Here is a 19,091-nt window from a genome sequence, read left to right as displayed (position 1 = left end):
CAGTAGTGGGAGATAGACCTCACAAATTCTAGGTGTTTTTTTTTTTTTGTTCCCCCTGCATTTTTTGTTAGCCACTTCCTGTTTCTAAGTTATTCACGTTTCGTTTTACTTCTGAAGGAAGACTTACATAAAGTTGATTCTTGTCTTGTTAGAAATTATGGAATATCTGCTTTTTCCTGTAAAAAGAGCCGTGTTCCTGCTTTTTAAAGTGGTTCATTCACATCTATCAGTTACTATAGCAATATTTATGTCTCTGTTCAGGTGCTAGAATGATGAAATTATCAACACAGGTATTTTTTTAATACTAAGATTTACATAAACATTTAAAATGATAACAGATTGAAAGGTATTAAAAAATTTTCAGATTTTTTGTTTACATTGGATTTTAGTTGAATTTGCTTCAAAGGCTTTTGCCTAATGAACAAAATGAAATGTGTCATAACGAAAATGAGCTGTCAATGGAGTCAAGGATTTTTTGCTGTTCATAAAAGGTGCATGCTATTGCAATGTTTCTGTTCCAAATGATAGTTGTATTTTGGTATCTTAAGAGCAAGCGTGTTTTCTTGTACTATTCTGGATTCAGAAGTGTCAGAACATGAAATTGACTACATTTTGGTGTACATTAAGCTGCTAGCATAGATAACATAGCTGCTAGCATACATTACTTTTCATAGTTAAATATAATCAAATTTAATCGTGTTTCTAACATCTTCAGGCAACACGTCCAGACATGATAAGAATTTTGTCAGCAGCCCTTCATGTAGTGCTGCGCAGAGATATGTCACTCAACCGAAGGCTTTATGCATGGCTTCTAGGTGGGTTTGTATTTCATTTCATTTTTCAATAAAAGTTGAGGAAGTATTGTATGTTCATTAGCAGTATTTTAACATGTTGCAGGGAAAGATTATTGGAAAAATACAGTACTTAATTTGTATCATAAAGAGAGGCACTGTCTCTCTCCATGGATGTAAAAGATGAAGAACGTTAACTCTTTCCTGTTGTATAAATGTCAAAAATATAAAACAACAACCCACTCAAAACCCAAATAAACAAAACACAGAACTGTACCAGCTACTGGGAAGAAAATGAACTCTGTCCCAACCAAAACCAGGTTTATCTTGATAAATTTATCTTGATAAATTTTTTCTATAGCAGCAATTGTGGGCCACATTCAGGGGTTAGGGCCTGGTGCACTAGGCCTGTGTAAATGGACATTGAAAAGCAACCTTTGTCTCACTGGAAACTTAAAATGGCAAAAAATAGAGAACAGCCATTATAGAGTGTAAGTGGCAGTTGGAACACAACAGAATAGAACACAAAAGAATGTTGAAAAACGTTGATATTACATTGATGGAGGCTTGAGCATGCAAATTTTAAACTGTCTTAGAGATTTGCGTGTTCGGATTAAAGAATGGCCAATCTCTTCTGTTTTCCATGTGACTAGAACATTATTTCAAAGTTTTGTTACTTCAGGACAAAAACTGTGGAAAACACTTCTTTGGAATCGGGTCATATCCTGACCAACTTCTTGATTTTCTTCTTTTTAATTTTTTTCTTTAAGCCTTTTTTTTTGTAGAATAAAAGATTTAGTTGGTAAAAGAAAAGATACAAACTTTCAAAACAAAGACCTATCTCCTTCATTTAGTTTCAAAAAAAAAAAAATTGTTTTGTGTAATATGACTGATATTCTCTCTAAGCACCTTAGTCATGTCAGAGTGTTTTGCTTATTATCTCTTTAAAGTACTGAAGTTTGTGTTCCCATAATATTGAAATACTTCTGTTGGACAGGGTTTCTTTGAAAGATACTCTAGGACTATGTGGTTTGTGCAATGCTAGCATTTATTTCTTTTGTATAAATAGTAATTAGGTTAATAATGTTGCATAAAACTAAAGGTTGTAATTTGTGTGCAAACTGTTTGCATGGAGGTATCACTTAGTTTCCTGTATTAAACTCTGTAAAATCATCTTTCTCTTGCCCACATTACTTGGACTTCTTTTGGTAAGTTATCAACTCTAGCGTGTTGATTTCTAATTTAAAGAAACTGGCAAAAAATTAAGAGACAAATATTTATTTGCCTTGTCTTGTTCTTTGCTTGAAGGTTTTGATAACAATGGTGCCCTTATAGGACCCAGAAGTACAAGGCACAGCAATCCCGAGGAGCATGCCACTTACTATTTCAACACCTTCTCTAAGGAGATGTTAGTCCAGGTATCTATACAATCTTTTATTGTGGCATATATCTTCATAAATGGATGCTAGTCAATCTTTATCTTTTGACTTCCCTTTTCAGTGTGACCATATATTTTCTGTCTTTTTGTGGTATTATGTCCTACGCTTCTAGAATCTTGTCAGAGGAAAAATGGAGACATGGGATTTCTTTAGAATAATAGTATGATCAGGACAGATACTAGATTTCTCTCTCTCCTCTTCCACAGTGAATATGTAGCACACAAGGAACATATTTGATTGTGAGCCCAGAACACTGCAGCCTGGAAACTCCTCTGTCTCTTGGAATTCAGAAAAATTTTATCAGAAGGTCTGAGTAAGAAAGATCTTCCTTACCTCTAGGCAAGGGGAATGTCTTTTCTGCTGTCCATTGGCAGTCAGAATAGTTGAGCAGATTGGCAGTCATCCTGTTTGACCTCTAAAGCCTTACTAAGTGAGCTGGGATCACCTGGCCTCAAGAACTGTGCTCCTCCTCTCACATTAATTAAAGCATACAGATGGCTTTCAAGATGCTGTGAATCTGACCTTGAAATCAGGAAGACGTTTTATCATTAAGGCAAATTAATAAGGTCAGGATTTCTCTGATATTCAGTCAGAATTGTGGTGCTGTATATAGGAATAAATGGGGATTCCAGTATTAATAGCTGACATAAGAATATTTAGCTCATCACAACTTAAAGCTGATATCTAGCACAAAGCTAGCACTTTCAGTTTTATCTTAAGGTAATGAGATCTGCTTTTCTGCTGATGAGGAAGAGACTGCAGAATTCCAGTGCAGTAAGGACCTCCTTGGTGCACTCTCACCCTTGTTTTGTCACCCTTCTGCCTCCCGTGGCTGATGGTTCAGAACTTATCCAAGTCTAGACAGGCTTGAATGGATACAATTTTACTTGTACCTTCTGTACAAAATGTGGTGAGCTTCTAGGAAAATTTAGACATTTGTCAGTAGGTTGCAGTCTTCTTTTTAAATCTGATGCACTTTCTAGCTTAATCAGTGTTGTCAGAGCTTTTCTGGCTGGAAAGATTAGCAGTGGTATAGAGTTGATATAGTCCATTTGATTATTTTTCTCTTTTTGGTAGCAGGCACTGCTGCTGCAGTAGAATGGAGAGTGTCCAACTTTTATAACAAGGATAATTCACTTGGTTTTTGCTTTCAAAGTTTTTACAGACATTAAAGTCAGTGACTTGCTCTACAAATTGCATATGCCTTCTAAAATCATTTGCTGTCTTTTGGAAGATTTGAAAGTATTGCTTCTTTCTGCCTTCTCTATCAGTCTGTGTGTTCTTTTCTGCAGTCCAACCTATCTTACTCATTTGATACAGTGTACTGAAAATTCTGACCTTCTACCGGCATATTCAATAAAGCAGGGTAATCCTGACTGATAATACTTGGTTTGTAGCAAGGTCAAACCTGTTTTCCTGCCCCTTCTTTCCAGTCTCTCTTCTTTGTCCTACTTTTTTAGAAGCTGGGAAATAGACAAACTAGTTTTGTTTGTGAAGCCAGCCACAGAGAGAAAGCTAAGCAGAATCTGTGGCAGTTTTGTTTGGCATTTTTTAAATTTTGTAGGTCATTCCCTAAACTGCTTCTGTGTAGAAACTCAGTGTTCCTATTTGTTTTGAAGTTGACATTACTATCTAGTCAACTTAGTCAAGAAAGTTTTCTGCCACATAGATCACTGCTCAGGCCGGGCTGCGTATCAGTCGGCAGGTGGTGAACGGTTGTATTCTCTTCCTTTGTTATTTCCCTTATCATTATTATTATTGATGGCAGCAGCAGTGATTTGTGTTATACCTTAGTTACTGGGCTGTTCTTTTCTCAACACGTGGGAGTTACATTCTTTCGATTCTCCTCCCCATCCCTCCAGAAGCGGGGTGGGGGAGGAAGGGTGGGGAGTGAGCGAGAGGCTGCGTGGCCGACTGGGCTTAAACCAAGACTTTGGTAGATCCCAGATGGGCAGATTATTATTTATTAAGCCCTTAATACCTACATGCCTTACCTTCTCAAACAATTTCTTTATCACTTTTTATGTCTTCTCTTTTATTCTTAGAAAACTTTGAGTTGGTATCTGTTTATATCTTATTTTGACTTTCACTATATACATGATATCATGTTCTGTTCTACAGAAATATGAAATATACTCTCAGGCAAAGTTGAGAGAATATTTAAGCATGGAATGAGCTGCAGTGAGATGAAATAGTGGTCTCCCCACTGAGAATTTTCCCTTAATGCATAGCTTTTATTGCATGTTTCTTTTAAAAATTGTTTTCTGGTTTGGGCTTTACTTTCCTGATATGTTTTTGCTCTTTGCAGGCAATGGTTGGAATATTACATGTTAATGGGCATGGAGAAGAAAGCACATTAATGCAAGACTTAAAGCCTTTTCGAATTCTTATCAGTTTGCTGGATAAGCCTGAACTAGGTAATTTTCATATTAACTTCTAGTCTTTAGCTTGTTTTACATGGTTTTGCTTTGAGATTTTTTTCTGTCTTGTTGGTCAAATTGAAAAACCTGTATTCTTAGTACTAGCAGATTAGCTAGTTTTCTTAGATCTTCCAATCTTTGTGTATGTTTTGTAGTTACTGTATTCATTAGATTTTACCTAATGCAATTTCTTCTACTTTCAGCAGAGGAAATTTTAAGTTAAAATCATGGGGAGAACTGACTGCATGTTTTAAGAAATGCAGATTGGATCTTTTCCATTTCTTTAATTGAATAGTGGCTTTCACTATTTTAAATGTCAGCTGTTGCTTTGGGGGAATAATCTGCTCTTTCTTCTAATACATACATTGAGACGAGAGATATCAACCAGAAAACTTTATCTTCAGAAGATTTTCTTTAATTATTTTGTGGGCGGTTTGGGAGGGGTTGTTGTTGTGCTGTGGGTTTTGATGTGCTGGTTTTTGTTTGTTTTTTTGTTGTTGTTGTTGTGGGTTGTTTTTTGTGTGGTGTTCCCCCTCCCTGCCTTCCATACCTAAAAGCATTTAAATGCACTTTTTAGCAGGTGTGTGCAGAGGACTATGGGATAAAAGTAGATGATGCAAAAGTATTTGCAGCTGTTAAGTGTTGGATATTTTGCATTTCTCTTTGGAATGACAGTTCTGAAGGTGAATGAAAAAAATCAAAATAATTTTTGAAGTCTATTCTAACATTTGGAGGCAGGATAATAAGAGCATAAAAATGTAACAATTGAAAGAGTACGTGAAAGGAAATGGTTAAGACAAACCCCAAAGAAAAAAATGTTGTAATTTCTCATCTTCCTGGTAATTTGTGATTCCTAGGGGTCAGTTTAAATTTTCAGAGGCAGTCTGTTCATTAGGATTTCATGAAGGAAGCAGAGCTATGAGGGTTCTTTCAGCAAACTGAAATGGAAGAAGCTGGTAGGATTTCTACTTAACCCAGTTCACTTTCACTTAAAGCAGCACAGTGGTGCTAGGAGAAGGCATGGAATAGCAAAGGATATTTCAAGCAGAATTACTTTGTGAACTCCTTTCAAATTATTTTTCTTTCTTCAAACTTGAGATTTAGCTCAAATCAGAAGGAGGTGCTATTTCAAAAAAGTATCTTGCAGACTATATTTGCAATTAAAGAAAACCTGCCTCAGATTAAAAGGAGGGAAGATGCTAAACATATTTCAGCTTGTATTATAGAAGATGTTCAAAGTATTTTACCTCATATTTGCATTTAAATAGTTGAGTATATTTTCCATATAACAGCATAAGCTAGTTTATGGGTGGGCATTTGAAACCATTTGAAAGCTACCTTTGTTCAGGAATACACGTAGTCATGTTTACATGTTGCTGAGCTAATAATCCTCCGAAGACGCTATGTTGGTTTGAACAGAGGCTATACTGATGTGCCTGTGCAGCTTTTGAACTAGGTTTGTTTGTCTCTAGCCATCATTCCTATTGTATGGGAAAATAACTGTTTGTATACTCCCTGGCAGTACAACTGACTGTGTATTTCTGGAATGCAAAACCACTTCTGAAATTGATGTCATTTATGAAATTGAACAGAAGGAATTCTGTGGTTTCAGTGACCAAAGCTAGCTAATGATTTGGATTGTTTTTGGATGTGGACTTCTGGTGGTGCTACAATGCTTAAGACTGTTATTGCTGGTATTTCTCCCTAGGCCCTGCCATCCTAGAGGATGTATTGATTGAAGTGTTTCGAACATTATATACACAGTGCAAAGCAGAACTGGAACTTCAGGCAGAACCTTCTTTCAACAAAGATCACACGCAGCTAAGCAGGTGAATAATGAGTATAATATATTTTGTACTAAATAATAAATCTTTTTGTTGCTGAAGTAATGAATGTGAAGCCTGTGGGACTGTGACCCTGTTTCTTCATGATACAGGATCCATTGAAAGTAATTGCACTTCTGTGTTCAGTGCAGATGTTTGAAGGTTTTACTGATACAGCTGGAAGTCAGTATGTCAATGGTGTAGATGAGTTTGGTGTTCTTTACATCTGTGTTCACAAATAAAAAAAAAAAGGGGACTGATGAGTGCTCTTGTAGAGAAGAACAAACACTGCTACAAGATAGCCAGACAGGAGATTGAAAAAGTTTCAAGGTTTGAGTTGAATATCTTAAAAGGTGGAGAGAAGAGGGAAGTTCAGAGCTGGTGGAGAGAAGCAACTGTAGGAATTATTATGGGAAAAAAGATGTATTAAAAATGGGGTTAGAAGATAGATTAAAGAAAGGATAGAGAAGAAACCTAGCAACTGTGAAAAGTCATTGATGTGAGGAGCCTGCCAATATACTGAGCCCTAGAGTACTGTAGGGATGAGGGGAGGATAATTTGTCAGTAAACTCACAGTGCTATGTAGTTACATAACTTGGAAATGAAGTATAAAAATATAAAATGTTCTCTTTATTTTCTTACAGCAAACTAAGAGAAAACAAGAAAACAGCAGAATTGATTAAAACTGCCAATCTTCTCTTTAATTCCTTTGAGCCTTATTATATGTGGGATTATATTGCTCGTTGGTTTGAAGAATGTTGTAGGTACGTTATAATACTTTGTATGCATAAAGTTGATTTTTGATTTATAGGCGCTTTTTTTCTTCAAATAAGTTATTCTAATGTCATTTGGTGTGTAAGTTTTTTCTTTCCCATCCTTTTAATTTTAATCTTCTGGCCAGTTTCAATTAAATGTGATTGGTAGTCTCAGCAATGTGACTTCTCACAAACTTAGTGTCAAGAGACAGAGTTAGCACCTCTGCTGAAATGAAGACTCCAGAGTGCCCTCACCACCAGTTTGTTTTGTTATGTCCGTCCAGCACAGGATTACTCACTAGGTGTCTAGCAAACCTGTCAGCTTTACCAAGAGTTACATGTAGAATGTATTAACTTTTGTCCCACACTTTTAGGGAAATAAAAAATGCGTGAGTCCTGCAAATGAGGAGAACATGTATTAACTGGAGGGAAGTGGGATCAAGCAGAAGTTGTTGCTGTGGCAACGGATAGATGATGCAGGGATTTCAAATGAAATTTGTAGAGAAGCGTTTGGAGGTTTTTTGTTTTGGGTTTTTTAATTATTTATGGATTAACTTAATAGTGTGTTTTGGACACTAAGTTGCATATGAGCCAACTGTATGCTCTTATAAGTAAAGAAAACTGTGTCTTGGGCTGTTTCAGTGGCAGTGTAGGTGGAAAGAAGTTAATTGTCCTTTCACTTAGTGTTTCTAAAGTCACATGTGGAACATTATGTCCAGCTTTGGGCACCCTGCTTGAGAAAAGTAAAGAGGCTCTAGTAAAGGACTGCTAAGATAGTCATAGGACACTGCATGGGAGGTTGAGGTAGGCGAGTTGGATTTAGCCTTGCAGAGGAAGCTTAGATAGCAGCCTGTGACTTCCTGAAGGACATTTATAAAGCTGATACAGCCATACTTTTGGTAATGGCTGATGGTAAAACAAGGGACAGCAACAAGTGTTGGCTTGGGGATTCAAGCTGGGCTTTGAGAAAAGGTTTGCTAGGAACATAGTGCAGCAGTGGAACAGGGTACCCAGGAAGGTTGTGGAGCTTCCATTGGAGATTTCCAAGACTCTGGTAGACAAAACTGTGGATTAATTAATCTAATGTTGCTAGTAGTCCTGCTCAGTGTAAGAGATTGAACTAGATGAAATCCTTTCCAACATGTCTGTGGCTTAATTTTTGTGTTGGACTGAATTGCTGAAGCACACAGTTTACAATGAGCTAACAAGCAGGTGAGAGTTTCACTACATATAAGTGGATGTTACTGTAAGCATGGATGCCAGATTGCCTTATTAATAAATAAATAGAATCTGGAGAATGTTTTTTGTTGGTTTTCTTTTGTTTTGATTGGGTTATTTGTTTTGATTTTTCTACCTCAGCTGATGTGTTATGTAAGCTATTGTCTTGTTTAAAAAGATACACCATTAAACAAAAACATAACCAGTTGATTTTAAGCTGTGAATTTTTAAGTTATTGTTGTATCATTTAGTCTGATTGTTGAATCACAGTTATTACTTTTCAAGCGATTTAGATATCCCTCTGCATTTGTCTTGGGCTTTGTCTAATGATCTTCCCCCCCGGTAAAAATAGGATTTCTTATATCTGATGTTTTCTCCCATTTAAGTATTGTTCACTGCTATTGTGCCTTCTCTTGAAGCTATTTTTGATAAGTAAGTTAGTTCAAGTGATCCTTTCTTAGATACTAGAGTTGAACAAATATCTGAGTAGTTTCTGAAATGGTAGATCTTTCTGGGTAGGAGCACAGAGTGTGAAAAATCTGTTATGTCTTATGCAAACGGACCATTTCATTGAACTGGAAAGCAGGCTGCTAGTTTTATGAAGAGAATTATCTGTCGGAGAGATACAGTAGCCCAGCGGAGGTGTGGGCTAAGTAGTGTGCTACTTCTGAAATACAGATTACTGACAGAATGCAATTTAAATATGATTTAAAAAAACTTTTGATAAAGACGCTATTTCAGACTTGGTTTCTGTAATGCTTCTATTGTTTAAAATCCTTTTTTTAGTCCTGGCACATATGAACCCTTCCAAAACGGAGGGAAATGATTAGCATAACTAACTATTGCTGAAAATGTTGTTACCACCACCACCACCCCCGGCGGAATAAATGAATTGGAGAAACAAAATATTATTCCTTTGTTCATGTTTTTTGCTTGTAATATTTTCAGATTGCAGCCTGGTTTCACAGAGAATTTGTGTTCCATCTTCAATCGGAGAGAGAGCTCAACAGAATTATGAATTCTTGTCTAGTAAAACAATGCAGTCAGCTGAAGTTGAAGTGGACATTTAGAAGAGCTTGTTTTGTTTTCCTCTTGCACAGCTTTAAAGCCTCATGGGCTTTTTATTTCACTTTTGTTTGTCTTTATCTCAAGTGCTTAATGTCTTGGGTTTACAACTCTTCAAAATTATTGTTCTTCCAGTAGCCACATCTCTTAATTCTTTTATTGGTGCCCATGCTCATACCAGCAAGTATTGTATATGGCAGAGTTTCAAATGCAATTTTCTGTAGCCTCAATTTCCTAATTTTATGAATGAAAACTGGTTTACAGCAAGACTGATTGCTGCTTTTTTCTGAAAGCATGCGAGGGCCCAAATGAGCTATTTAACAGCCAAATGACAGAATCCTTATTTGTTTATAGGTATTATCATGGATGTGTACAGCTTTGCATTAAGTTACAGAAACATGGCCAGTGTTAAGGGGGAAGGATAAATATTGTGAAACCCTATTTGAATTTTGCAGGAGGACTTTACATGCCAGACTTCAAACTGGGCCTGGAGGTGGTAGTGAGCAGTCTGAGTTACCCCTGACAAATTTCTGCTTGTTAGTGGATTTTTTATTGGATATAGTTTCTTTGGTAAGAATTGCTTTATTTGTTGCTAATACTTGGATTCTGTATATTTATAGTCTACAGAAATACTATATCTACTCTATAGTTTTTCCTGAAATTATATTGCCATAAAAGGGTGGATACCTTTAGAAGAAACTTTGATTTCACTGTATGATTCTTAATAGACTGGTTGGATATAACCAAAGTGGTTTTTATAATGCTTATACCTGAAAATTTTGGTCTGTCCTCGATTTCTTTTCTCTAAAACTACACTGTATTAATTACAAGTATAGGCTTTCGTAGCTTGATATGCTAGTTTAGATGTGCAGCTTTCTTATAAAGCTCTTTTAAGTGTCATGATAAGATGTGCCTTCTTTTTCTGTTGGCATTGCTTAATGTAGCAAAGACTGTTGGAACTGTTTTTTCTGTACCTGTCTTTCCTCAATTCTTTGCTTTCTCATTTCAAAGCCTACTAGAAGTATGAGAGTGCTGTGTCAGGTATGGCAATCAGCCTGTTTTTGCTTTTGTTCTTAATAACTTGTTTGTCTTTCATTCTCAAACTCTTATATTAAGGTTATTAAAATAATAGTAGTAGCATTCTTTAGCCTTATTGTTATGTTTTGCAATGTGTTTGTTCTGTAATGAATAGGATGTAAAATTCTGAAAGGGACCTGAATACTTCTATTTGTTGGTTACCCAACTAGAAAGTTAATTTTGTTGTGGGTTTGTTTTTTTTTCAAGTAAAGCATGTATTTTTTTACTCTTGAATGTTAAGATATTAATTTTACCTTTTCCGTGTTCCATACGTTTAGAATACTTACCATTTGCTTGACAGTGCCACTGTTTTAGAAGATAACATTCAAGGTGCAATTTGATGTTGCAACTGATGAGTTTTACTATTACTTTTTTAGGAGACTTACATTGAAATACAGACAGAGCACTTGCCTCAGCTGTTGCTCAGGATGATTTCTGCATTGACGAGCCATCTTCATACTTTGCACTTGTCTGAGCTTACTGATTCTCTCAGGCTCTGCTCAAAGATCCTTAGTAAGGTTCAACCTCCATTGTTATCTGCCGGCACAGAAGGTATCCTGCAGCTTCCTAGTGGACACAGCAGCTCCATGAAAGAATGGGAAAATAAAAAGGTAACTGATTATTGTTTTGTAGCATCTCAGAAAAATGATTTTTATGTGAAAAAATGGGCTAAGTCTGTGCTGAACCGCCTACGAGTCTTTGATTAGATTTGGTTTATCTAGATTTAATATCATACATATGAAAATCACTTCAGAATCAGGGCCTGAGAATGACCTAATCAGGGTTTGAAGTTTGATCACATAGAAGGCTGGACTCAAAGAATTCTCTATTTTGGTTATGTATTTTCCTCTCATCTAACTTAGGTGCATCAGATTAATATCCATCAGTTATTTTACTGTCACTGTTCTTAGAATAATTTAGAGAGAAGCAGAAGAAACAAACCAGCTAGCAGCTCTTCTCTCTTTTAACATTGTCATGTTTGTTCTTTGCAGCCATGGCTCTGTCAGGTATGTTAAATGACATGTCTTGAAATCTGTGTTCTCCAGCTGAAGAAACTAGAAGAATATCATAGAATAATTCAGGTTGGAAGTGACAGTTGCAGGTCACTGCTAAAAGCAGGGCTGATCTCAAAGTTAGATTCTACTTCGAAGTTAGGTCAGGTAACTTAAGATCCTATCCAGCATAGTTTTGAGTATCTCCAAGGATGAGTCATAGAATCATAGAATACCAGGTTAGAAGGTACCTCAAGGATCATGTAGACCAACCTTTCTAGGCAAGCATGACCTAGGCTAGATGGCTCTGCACCCTGTCCAGCTGAATCTTAAAAGTCTCTGATGTTGGGGAATCCACCACTTTATTATTATTGTTATTGTTATTATTATTTATTTTTTTATATATATTTTTTAATAAAGCCTGTCTTAATTGGTGTTGCCCTTTGAACTTTCAGCCACCTTTTTCTTTCAGTTACAACCAATTCTTATCTGGCCATGGCTTCTGTTAATAAATAGAGTGAAATTTTTAATTACCGTATTCCTGAGCTTTTTTATGTTGTATTTTATAAGACAGAGTTGTCTTTAATGGATTTCTAAGATTTTTTTGTACATGTTAACACAGGAGGCAGTGAAAGCTATCTCAAACAAATTTTTATTCTTATGCCATCTCTGGTAAAGCAAGATGTAATAAATACAATATATAATGATGTCTCTGTTTATATTTATTCATAAAAGTTATTCAGATTTTTAGATTCTGCTCAAATTTTTTATGTAAGGCATCTAGTGATTAGGATGTCAGACAGCAAGACAACCTCTAGGCCTGCTAGGTCTCAGGCAGTATCTGTCATTGCCAGTAAGGTAGCTAGATGAGAAGTGTGTGGGAGTGCTCTTTACCGCATTTACTCCCACTTATTCATGCATTTCTATTTTAAGTTTTCCTATTCACCTCACATTCTCACCAGGAAGCAAAGACTGTTCTACCAGTTACCAACAAGACTACAGGGAGTTAAAGCAGCCCAAAAAGCTGCTGTGGGTTCTTTTTTAGTAGAACTCATTCATCAGACTTGTGCATATTCTAAACTGATAGGCAATTAAGGTGAAATGAGTCAGGATGAACTGCTGTTGCTGGAACAACCTTTCTTGTTTCTAGGAGATTACTTTTTTCTTTATAGTTGAAAATGGTTAGTAGTTTTTACATGAAAGTTTATTTCTTCTTTTATAATTATAGCCTTGTATTTGAAAGAAATCCCTAACTTCCAAATCTCAGGATTGGTATATTAAAAGCAAGATGCTAGTTGAAGTTGTACCAGATAAATATATCTATGAATTACGTTTCCATCTGCATTTATCAGACAACTTCTTAAGTCAGAGAACATAAATTTTACTGAGAAATTGGGCTAGCTTTATTAGTATAAATGTGGAAGGGTGAAGAATGTTTTTTAGATTATGAAAGATTTTATTCTTCATTTACAGCTCCACAGTTCACTTGTTTAAGGTATTTTGTCAGCTTACAGTTGTAATGTTAAATGACACTGATCCTGCCTTCCCAATGAGACAAGACTTTAGTAGTTGTGATTCTTCTATTAGTAGTATATCTAGGCAGTTCCTAGGTTAAAATAATTTAATATCTAATGTGTTTGATTACTTGTGCAGTGGAAACTTGAAAAGTGTGATCAAAGAAATATATACTTTTTCCTAATCCCTTACTGCTTCCCGTTCTTCTCGGCTGGCATCTTTTTGTCTTCTTTGCCTGAAGGTGTTTTTCACTCTTTTGTGACTGCAGCAGTTTCTGATTAACAGATAAATATCTTGTCCTTTATAGAACATGTTAAAATCTAAATCATTAAAAGAATTTTTCTTTTAATGATTTATACCATAAGCAACATAGCTTGATGTCCTGCTTCCTCCTGGAAGACAGGGGTTTCCTTTAATATGTGAATATTTTGGTTTATGATGTTGTATAAATTAATAATACCTGTGCCTATCACATGTCTTCATGTAATAATATTTGAAGTATTTTACTTGATAAACAAGGCTTTTTCTTATAATATTTAGCTTGGTCTGGCAAGTTTACTAAACACCAAAACATCATTTTGCATAAAATGTATTTATATGAATAGATTTTAAACTGTGGAATGAAACTGTTGCTTTTGGATGGAAAATCAAATAAGTATTTTCACCTTAGAACCTAAATAACACATTTTGAACAAGTGTTAAACTTTTATTTTAGGTGCCGTCAGTTTCACTTGAAAATCCTAATGATGTGTTTGAAGATGGTGAAAATCCTCCAAGCAGTCGATCATCAGAAAGTGGATTCACTGAGTTTGTACAGTACCAGGCAGATACAACTGATGACATTGATAGAGCACTAAATGAAGGTCACGGTGTGCCTGGCATTCCTATTATTGGTAGCACATCCTCAGAGACTGAGACAGCATCAACTGTGGGGTCTGAGGAAACCATTGTACAGCCTTCTTCCATGATGACACAGGGGACAGCAACTCGAAGTGGGAAAACGATCCAAAAGACTGCAATGCAGTGCTGTTTGGAATATGTCCAACAGTTTTTAACCAGATTTATCAACCTGTATATCATTCAGAGTAATTCCTTGTCTCAGCCCTTAGGGGCAGAGCTTCCGCTAGACCCCACTAAAGAGCAAGGACAGACCACAAAATGGGACAGAGAATCACAGGGTGATGCTAAAGTGAAGAAAACAAACAAGAAAAAAACACCAAAAGAATACCTTCCTGCCTTTATTGCTGCTTGTCAGCTGTATCTTGAATGTTCAAGCTTCCCCGTTTACATTGCTGAAGGAAACCGTACTTCGGAATTACATCCTGGGAAGCCCGAAGTTGGTAAGCTGCACTCTTCTTTGTTCTATGCTTTTAAAATTGTTTGTTTGTTGGCTTTTTTTTTCTCCTTTTTTTTGCTTAAAAAAAAAAAAGAAGTAAATAATATTCATGCTTTGCATGTATTGCTTTTTGCTCTTACTCTCAGTAATATAAGTTTCCTTATGTATCAGTTGGTTTACTTTTTTGAAACTAAACTATTTTCTTATAGAGTTTTAGGCTATTGCTGCCATGGGATTTGATACTAATTAATATGGGGGTGGCAAGTATAAATTATGCAAACTGAAGCCTGAGAGTCGGATCTAGGTTTTCAGATGTTTCTCTCTGTGGATCTCTTGATATTTTCCTTGTCATGTTTTGTAGTAACTACAGCTGACATCAAGTATAGTTTTGGCTTCATTTTAGCAATTTTGGATTGATGTGCACATTGATCACTTTGTGCAATACACTGAAATTACAAGCTTCTGTCCAATAAAGCTCATCCCAGATAGAAATTAATAGTACTTTGCTTCTATTAAAGGAACAGTTCTTGCAAACAGTTCTTCTAGCTACAGTTGCGTTAGAAAGCAAAAAGGTGGGGTTTATGAAGTGTGATGCAGAATACAGAAATGTGATACAGATACAGAAATGTGATTCAGATGTTGACAGCTCTGGATTACTGTAAAATGGGACATTTTAGATGGACAATCCTTTCCATCAGTTCGTGAAGTCTTCAATTTACAGTTCTAATTTTGGTTACATTTCTTGTCTGTGACTTCTGCCTCCCATAACAGAGAATGCCAGTGGAACATGGCATGGAGAGCATAGTTGCCATAATTTGCACACCAGCCTTTTCTTCAACTACTGATATGTTTTTGTACTGTAAAAGAGGCTGGTTTTATTGAAGTGTTCCTAAATTCTATACATGGTTTTGATGGTTTGCATTAGTGATGTGACCCAGCTGCCTTTAATCGACAGCAAGAGTCATCAATCTGTTAAGCCAAATTAATCTGATATTGATAGAACATAATAGTGCTTAAATTTTGCTGTATGCTTAATTTCTCAGATAATTGTGTGCTATTTTTAATTGAAGAAATTAAGGAACTGAGCTTCGAGTTCAGAATAATGTTTTTATTTGTAAACTGTAAAACATTATATAGAATTGTTAGGTATATTTAGGCTCCAATTTACATTGCAAAATTAACTGTTGTGGATATAAATTAGAGATTGCATCGTCCTCTTAATTCTAAATAGAAACTTTATTTGTGCCTACTAAACACTTTTGTCAGATATAAGAAGCATTTGCCTTTTTTTAGGAACACAATCAATAGGGTCCATTTGAAGTTTTAAGACTGAGTACTTTGGTACCTCTAAAATAAAAGGGAACATTATTCAACTTGGAGAGTTGACTGTGAACTTCAGAGAAAGACACTTTCATTATCAGGCCAGTGTGTAGTATTATGGGAGGGGATGGTAAGAAGGGGAAAACAACTGCCTACAGTAAAAGCAGGGTATGATATAAGTATGATCAGAGTAGGATCTAAGGAGCGAGTTTCTGCCACCCAAAATGTCAGTTTTCACAGGTACTTTCAAAGTATTGCCAGGAAATTTTACATCTATTTTTTTGGCAGTATAAACTTAGTTTATAAATAATATATGTAAATAATTCAGTATGTATGTATGCTATAATTTCTATGTAATCTAACATTACATATAATAATATTTTAGATAATATATATAAAATACTACAGAATTATTCAGACTAAAAATTACAATATTCAGACTTAATTGCTGGTCAGGAATTTCGTGAAGGAGAAAGGGGAATAAAACAATGTCCAAATTGATAAAAGTACAATTTTATTTAAAACATTAAATCCTGTGGATGCATTTCCATAAAATTTCTTTTTCTCTTCCTTGTTCAAATTTTCCTATTTATTTTTGGTTAGTGAATGTTTGAAGCATTGCATTCTTAATTAGGTTATCTTAGAGATACATGAAGAATTATCTTTCTCGTGCATGCGTTTTCCTAAACCCATAGAACCCACAAGTTGAAATACAAAAGTTAAAGGACAATTGTGCATATCATTAAAGGATATAAGAATAAAAACGATCATATTTAATTTTTTTTAAATGAATGTATCTTCTGTGATTTTTATTTCAGACTGTGAACAAGTACAACCTCCGCTGTGGCTACAGACTTTAATGAATGCTTGCAAGCAAGCAAGTGATTTCAGTGTTCAGGGTGTTACTATTTCCCTTGTGATGGACTTGGTTGGATTGACCCAGTCTGTTGCTCCTGTCACTGGAGAAAATCTGAACAGTGTGGAAGCTGCTCAGCCTCTTAGCCCTAACCAGGGAAGAGTGGCTGTGGTTATCAGACCTCCTCTTACTCAAGGCAATCTGAGATATATGGCTGAGAAGACAGATATCTTCAAGGTACAATGCAGTATCTCATTGCTGTTTTCTTTAGACTTCTCTTCCTGGTAAAAACTGACAGTCTTGGCCACTTTACCATTTGTGGTATGGTAAACCAAATTTTCTTGCTGAGTATTTTAGTAAGAGTTGTAACCTGTTAGACTCTAAATGAAAGTACACAGTAAGTTTTCCCACTGTGATTATCTTCCTGACTGCTTGGGTGAAAAACCTTGTTTGAATTAATATTTTTAAAATATAAATGGTAAAATACAAACTCTGCATTTGTATAATTTATGGAAGGAAATTTCCAAAGGATAATCAAGCAGCAGGGCATATTACATAGTTAATTATATTTTGATGAAAATTTATTTCTGGAGATACCTGAGAGTTCTGACTGATTTTTTTTTTTTTTTTTTATATATAGTAAATTACTGTGGTGTTTCAAACTATTTCTTATATTCATACAACGTACAAACAAAAAGTAATAGTTCTATGGATTGTCTATTGATCATATGTTATCGTCAGATGTCTCCCATCAGTGCATATTGTTCAACATCATCTGAAACTAAAAAAGACGTGATACTCATTCACTTGTGTCTCTTGCCACTTTTATTCTCATGTACACAGCATATAGCTTTAACTCTCTGGGACCAGTTGGGTGATGGAACTCCTCAGCATCACCAGAAGAGTGTGGAGCTCTTCTACCAGCTGCATAACCTTGTTCCATCTTCTAGCATTTGTGAAGATGTTATTAGTCAGCAGCTGACTCACAGAGACAAGGCAAGTTGTTCCTATGTTTACTAAAAGATACTGAAAGATGAGTTAAGGATGTAACTATAGAAATATGTTTAGAAGGAGGACTTGGTACCTTAGAGGAGGGTATAAATAACTTCAGTATTGAAATAATGTTGACTTACATTGATTCAAACATTAAATATACTGGTTATTTTTTACTTGCATGCAGAACATCAGATTTGTCCACCCTTTGACGTTGCCACCTTCTTTCCTATATTCCCACTCAGAAGAAATCTTAACCTTATGTCTGTAGTAGTTGAGCCCTGTTTTCATGACATCTTGGTGTTTCACAGATCTATGAAGTGTTTGCAATCATAGGAATTTAATATGGATTTTCTAGATTCCATTCCAGTTGTCCTTACCACTTTTCTTTCCCTGTACAGCTTCATCAAATTTAAGCACACTTTTTTTTGCTGTATCCTAACTGACTGCAGTTCAGTCCTCTGACGTGCTCTCTCCTATTTAATCTAATTCTTGCATCTTGTCTAATGATTTCTGCTACTTCAGCATCTAGACTTTATGCTTCCTTTCCTACACAGAACTGGGAGAAGGAGCAGCAGCCAACTTACTCTCATCACCAAGTCTCTGTTGCTTTTCTTGATAACGGAGTTGCATTCCTTCTTTATGACAGTCGTCTGTGGCTCCCTTTATCTATCATTTTGCTTTCTCTTTTCTCTCTCTCAGCTGTGATGTTCTTGCTGCCTTTCTTTTTGTGTCACCACCTAGTTTTTACAGTTTGAGATCTGTTTTCAATTCCTTTCCCTTTCTGTAAGATGCATCCATATTAGTCTGCTGCATTTGATATTATTAATTTGCTGTTTCAGCCTTACTTTCCTTTCTCTTTTAAACCAGCAGTGAATCTAGTTGGCTGGTGGGGGTTTGGGTTTTTTTTGGTTGGTTGGTTGGTTGGTTGGGGTGGTTTTATTCTTCTTTTTTTTTTTTTGTCTTTCTGACTGTGTTTCTATATTACCTGATTCTGGTTCTTTTCTAAGAGTTAATGTAAATAGAAGATAAAAAAGAGACTTGTGCTATACAGTTTTGAGCTTCATGTTCTGATGCTTGTCTTGGTTAATTTATTTCCAGATAAAGTGTTTCTGTGAAATTCTTTCTCCGTGTTGGGAAGTGGGGGAATTCCAATAACTAGATACTTTTCTATGAAGAGGCTTCTGTACAATTTTTCTCCAATCTCATGTAGCCCCTCTCTTCCCTAGTGTCCTGGGTTCAGCAGTAGCAGTCATTTTTCTCCTTCTTGGTAGCTGGTGTAGTGCAGTGTTTTGACTTTCAGCTCGGGAACAGAGCTGATAGCAATGTTTTGGTTTGGCCAAGGACTTTGTGAGCCTCATGCTCTGCCAGGGAGGAGGGGAAGCCAGGAGGAAGCAGAGACAGGACACCTGACCCAAACTGACCAAAGAGCTATTCCATACCACAGCACGTCATGCCCAGGATGTAACTGGGAGTTAGCCGGAAGGGCTG

The 19,091-nt window shown here is 35.9% G+C and overlaps 1 protein-coding gene across 8 annotated transcripts in view; it reads left to right on the top strand.

The window, feature by feature from the left end:
• DOP1A (DOP1 leucine zipper like protein A) overlaps nt 1–19,091 on the top strand; it is a 64,498-nt gene that overhangs the window by 19,569 nt on the left and 25,838 nt on the right. For 4 of the 8 annotated variants that reach the window (XM_057412518.1, XM_057412522.1, XM_057412517.1 and 1 more), the window contains exons 7-17: nt 716–815; nt 2,100–2,209; nt 4,539–4,647; nt 6,359–6,479; nt 7,118–7,237; nt 9,967–10,081; nt 10,523–10,552; nt 10,966–11,199; nt 13,811–14,435; nt 16,570–16,844; nt 17,451–17,603. In XM_057412518.1, the coding sequence (XP_057268501.1) occupies nt 716–815; nt 2,100–2,209; nt 4,539–4,647; nt 6,359–6,479; nt 7,118–7,237; nt 9,967–10,081; nt 10,523–10,552; nt 10,966–11,199; nt 13,811–14,435; nt 16,570–16,844; nt 17,451–17,603 (1,992 nt within the window). The remainder of the gene's footprint in view (nt 1–715; nt 816–2,099; nt 2,210–4,538; nt 4,648–6,358; nt 6,480–7,117; nt 7,238–9,966; nt 10,082–10,522; nt 10,553–10,965; nt 11,200–13,810; nt 14,436–16,569; nt 16,845–17,450; nt 17,604–19,091) is intronic. The other 4 variants (XM_057412524.1, XM_057412520.1, XM_057412525.1 and 1 more) reach the window with 2 other exon arrangements.

The sequence above is a fragment of the Pezoporus wallicus genome, unplaced genomic scaffold, assembly GCF_028554395.1.
Source record: "Pezoporus wallicus isolate ANWC-B61680 ecotype Strahan unplaced genomic scaffold, APGP_CSIRO_Pwel_v1 contig_4788, whole genome shotgun sequence".
In the NCBI taxonomy this organism is placed as follows: domain Eukaryota; kingdom Metazoa; phylum Chordata; class Aves; order Psittaciformes; family Psittacidae; genus Pezoporus; species Pezoporus wallicus.
The sequence above is the reverse complement of the archived record's forward strand: the minus strand, read 5'-3'. Positions and strand labels throughout refer to the sequence as shown.